Source organism: Poecilia reticulata, linkage group LG21 (genome assembly GCF_000633615.1).
Source record: "Poecilia reticulata strain Guanapo linkage group LG21, Guppy_female_1.0+MT, whole genome shotgun sequence".
Taxonomy (NCBI): Eukaryota; Metazoa; Chordata; class Actinopteri; order Cyprinodontiformes; family Poeciliidae; genus Poecilia; species Poecilia reticulata.
This window is the reverse complement of record NC_024351.1, coordinates 5,226,214-5,231,284: the sequence shown is the minus strand read 5'-3', so window position 1 is coordinate 5,231,284 and position 5,071 is coordinate 5,226,214. Positions and strand designations below refer to the sequence as shown.

Below are 5,071 nucleotides of genomic sequence, written 5' to 3'. Positions count from 1 at the left end.
TCCTCCTCCTCCTCCTCCTCCTCCTCCTCATCCAACCATCTTTACTCTTTGAGATGGTTCATAAATAAAAGAAGCTTAGATGTAAAAACTATTATGTGTGTAAAATCAGAGGTTCGCAGCCTCAATTTAACCTGATACAGTGTCTCCAAACTTTATACCTGCTATAAATCAAATTATATAAACACAACAGTCAAAAACTCATCCATCTGCTGTCATGTTGTAATTGTTTTATTAACATTTTAAATTATAAATTATTTAATCTACAAGTTGTTTCCCTGTATTTTTGTCGAGCAGAAACTGAAATTATTGGATCCCAGATGTGAATGTTTTCCTGTACTTCTATGTACTTAGATTTTACTTTCAAGAAGCGAACCCCAATTTTAATCTTAATTTTACCACTTTTCTTCTGAAACTGACTTGAATCTGATACCACATCTTCCTAGAAGCTAAAGATTAGATTAGGGTGATGGCAGGGAGGCCTTCCAAACAAAAAGACGTCGAGTCCATCACCAAAAATAAATTATAAATCGATGAAAACGTGCAGAAATCTGCCATCAAAATGTTTTCCATTTATAATTTGCCACATTCCATTTTTCAATAAAACTTTACAAAAACATATATTGATATTGTGATTGCATAACAATTCTTTTAAAGTCCAAATCTACTTCTAATTCCCTGCTCCTCTTAGGAAGTTCTTACTCAAGCAGTTTAAAAATATTGAATTAAAGTAGATTTTCCATTTGTTTGTGCTGCACAAAAAATTAACGATTGAGAAAGCATGAATGACTGGATGAAGCTGCTGTAGCACAAACCTTTTTTCCTCACTGCATACAGCGTTCCTGCAGAGGAAGATAAAAACATGTACATGAATGCGCTCAAAATTTGATCAAAAAATAAATCTATAATCCCTCTTTGAAACATGCTTGAATAATATAAAATATGATTCCTATTTTTTATTAAAATGTGATGTGTAATGTGCGTATTGAAGAACTCAGTGTACCTTCTTCTTCGTCTGGAGCGATGAGGTTCGCAGCGAAACTGAACACGGCGCTAATAATGTTTGTTGATTCGTCCACGGCATCGTTCACCACCTTCACAGGATCTGAGCCGAACTTACTGAGGCCCCCTGGTGGAGCACAGAGGTCATCAAGGCAAAGAACACAAAGATTTCAGTTTATATTCATCAGTATTTAAACTAAACTGAATAATTTCAAACAATAAGAGTTTCTGTACATATTTTCTTCAAGACGGACATAGTTCCACTTTGAGGGGTTAAACTGGAAGTGGGGCAGCAAGAACTTTTAAGAAATTGATCCTAAAATGTCACAGGAAGTTATAGGAAACCCATCTTCCAGTTTAACCTCCTACATTCCACCATAATGCTGCATAAAGAAGCATTTCAGAAATCCTTCAGATCCTCAGCCATCAGCTTCAGCCGGAAACTGCTTCATATATAACAGGGATTTCAGAGGAGCTCGATTAGCCTAATCAGAAATCAATAATTAATGCAACTAATTGGAATCAAGCTCATTTGTAGTTCAATTATTTCAAAAACCCATAGTTTCTTTTTTCAGATCAAACTTCATTGATGGGTTTTGTGAATGTTTGAAAAACAAACGTTCAGGAAATAAACTACAAACATCAGAAAACAATGCAGTCAATGTACTCCTCCCTCTACAGAACATTTAAAAATAATCATGACTGTACAAATTATCATTCAGTTGTTTTGCAAACTTACAAACTAATGAACAGTCAATAATTACTATGCTATTATTATAGTTGAAAAATCTGTTCCCCTCCTCACCTGTGGTGGCGCTGCACCAAGAACCACTGAACCACGAAAACCTCTAAAGAAGACACTGAGGAACTGCCTGATTCACAAAATGAAAATAAAAGTGGACTGGCGTCAGATTTTAGCGGTTGTAGGATTTCTTTCAACAAGCCATTTCTCACGCTAGCTTAGCTTTAGGCTCTAGCTGGCGTTTGATATGGCTGTATTTACCCATAATGCCTTGCGCTCTAGTCCGCTTCCTTCTTTTGGAGTGGTTTTATTCCGTCTCTAAATTAAAACTCACTAACACAATAACTAGAGACTGTTCATTTCTTTGTATGTGAGCAAATGCACAAAATCAGGACAGAATCAAACATCCATTTCTCCCACTGAAGCTAACCATCCAGAAAGCGGCTAACGCACCAGAAGCTGCTTGTAAATGCATCTTCTTTTAAAAACAGAGACTAATCTGTGAGCAGCTATGTTTTTCTGTTATATGAAGCCATTAGTAGTTTTAGAAGAAGCATTAAGGATCTGCTAAGTTAGCTGCAGGTGAGAAGTCTTGCCTCTGCGCCCTGAACTCTTTAAAACCTTCCTGATCCCAGCAGGAGGCCGATCTGGTTGGATGAGAAACAGTGAAGATGAGTAAAAACTTTTAGTGAGAAAGGAAAGAAAAAACATGATGGTAAGGTTTCACATGCATTCAATCGTTTTCTATAATAAAACTGATTATTATACCTTTTACAAACAATATTATTGATGTGTACATTAATTTGTGTCACGCTGTCAGTATAAATTAAAAATAAATGGAATAACTAACCAAAATCAGTTTCTTGTGAGTCTTTCTGTTAGAGATGATTTTCAGTGGTAGAGTTAGAATATGTTATAATATGGTTATTTTCAAATAATGTTATTTGAATAATATTATTTATTCAATTATAATAAACAATGCTGAGAGACTACACAACCTAATTACTTAATATGATCAAATTGAGGAAAATTTTCCAGGTGAATTTTTCCTGAAGTTAGCAAAAATTAAGGATACTTTATAAAACATACAATAAAGACTAAAAGAAAATATTTATTTCTTCCTTTATACCCAAATAAAATACATTTTCACATAATTCCAAACTTAAGTGCTTATAACTAATATATTCGTAAATGTAATAATTGTAAAGTGGTTTTATCCAGTTTTTAAAATTGCTTTAATCTAACCTGAAGTGCAAAACAACAGTTTACAACAGTTTCTACACAAAGGTGAAGTCAAACGGGAAACAAAAATAAGTGAATCTCTAAAATCATAAACCACAGAGCACCAAATAACAAGAAATATTCAATAAGTTCAACATCATAATTGACCAAATATTTACCATTCTTCTTTTACCTGCAATGGTCTTGTAGTCGGCCACATCAAACATAATAATGAACACGCATGTCCAGGTGATGATTAGTGCCAGAACCAGGATCCAGGCCAGAGGGGAGCTGAACGTGGAGTAGAAGTCATCCGTAAACGTTTTCTTCGACGACCGGAGAGTCGTCGAGCCGGCGTCCCCGGCCTTCCCGTCGATGACCATGGTGGTTGTCACTGACGATCGAGCTAAAGAAAAAAACAAAACATGGTTAAATCAAAAAATAAAGAACATAAAATCAAAAATAACTGCTTGATCACATGAGAATAAAAGCATTGAAAAAAATCTAGGAGTGATTTTATTCTCTTATTCTGATCCCTGGTGTAACAAACGTCTGCATCGTTCTCCATGGTTTCTCCATCTTTCCTTGTTTTCCTGTCAGTTTCCTCATCTTTGCTCCTCATCTGTGTCCACCCACAGTTATTCCATATAAGTTATTTTATTTATTCACATTAAAAACTCTGGTTTTTCATGTCTCTCTGTATTTCCACATCATGACAGATTTTGCGATTGTTATATGTTTGACTGTTTTTTAAAATCCAAACTATTGTTGAAAGATTTACAACAAATTATTAGGGTCATACTAAGAAAATAAAAAATAATACTGAGAATAAAGTCAAAAAATAATACAAGACTAAAATCATAATAAATTATGAGAAGGAAGTGATAATATTTCAATAATAAAGACAATATCACCAGAATGAAATCATTATATTCAGAATGTTTTTCTGTAATAACTCTATTTTCATAATATTATGGCTTTATTCTTTGAAATTTACTATTTTTATTTTCTTAGCAGTGATTGTATACTCTGTCATAAAATGAACTCTTAGATGCAATGGGGTTTTTTTCTTGTAAACCTGTTTTTTCAGTATTTTACATTGTGCTTTACTTCAATTCACATTTTCTTCTACTGTAATTTTTTGTTTAGTTTTGGTTTTCTTTGGGGGTTTTTTGGGTTTTGTTTTATCTAATTAGGGAAAAAGTTAGAGGACTAAGGATTGGGCAGTTGTGGTTTCCCTGTGTTTTCACCAGTTAGACATCCTTCATTTGCATTTTCGCTCCTGAAAATGAACCATGGCTTCATGGCGGTCAGTCGTTTACGCTGCTGTGTGTCTGTCAGACGAGCTGAAACCACCTGTTGACCCTCCTCAGCTCACTGCTGGCGGCGGCTGCAAGCTTCTTCATTACTGCTGACCAAGAAAGCTTAGCAGCTCTGAACACAAACCACAATCCACCCTCCGCTCCCAGTCCCACAGATCCAGTCTTGATACCAGCTACAGCATGTGAGGCCAGTGTTTTGTGGGAGGATGGCAGGTAGTTATCCTCCCACAATTAATAAATCAATCAATCATCAGTCTTTATTTTGTAATGACAGCGATACAAACACATCCAAAAATATAAATAAGAAAACTGGTTCTAGAAAACACTAAACATAGAAGGTAAGATGTGTTTTATAATGAAAATGTGGAGCTAATAAAAGACATTACGTGCTCTGACTCTCAGCTGTACAATCCTGCTTCAAACATCAACACTGGACCATGAATAATACATAAAGACATAATAATTAAGACATGACAGCACACATATAACACAAAAATGTAAAATCACATGCAATAATATATAAAAATGTCTGGATGTGTCTAATGGGAGATAATCTCATTTTTTTTACCTTCCTGTCCAGCATCAGTGTCTGACCTCACAAATGTGCTTCTGGAAGAATGATCAGAAATTCCTGTGAATGTACTGCTAGAGCTTGGTGAGAGATTTTCTAGAAGAGTTAAAACTATTACTGCAAAGGATGGACCAGGGTCATATTAAACATGATGCTGGGATGTTATTTAACTCCGTATGTGTGAGATGGAAGATGAGTAAGTAAGTTTTGAAGTGT

At 35.0% G+C, this 5,071-nt stretch overlaps 1 protein-coding gene across 1 annotated transcript in view; it reads right to left on the bottom strand.

Moving 5' to 3' along the window:
- LOC103457306 (probable serine/threonine-protein kinase kinX) overlaps nt 1-5,071 on the bottom strand; it is a 24,916-nt gene that overhangs the window by 16,014 nt on the left and 3,831 nt on the right. The window contains exons 2-4 of the mRNA XM_017302115.1: nt 3,156-3,368; nt 1,001-1,126; nt 751-839 (exon numbers count right to left, since the gene is read on the bottom strand). Of these exons, the coding sequence (XP_017157604.1) occupies nt 751-839; nt 1,001-1,126; nt 3,156-3,368 (428 nt within the window). The remainder of the gene's footprint in view (nt 1-750; nt 840-1,000; nt 1,127-3,155; nt 3,369-5,071) is intronic.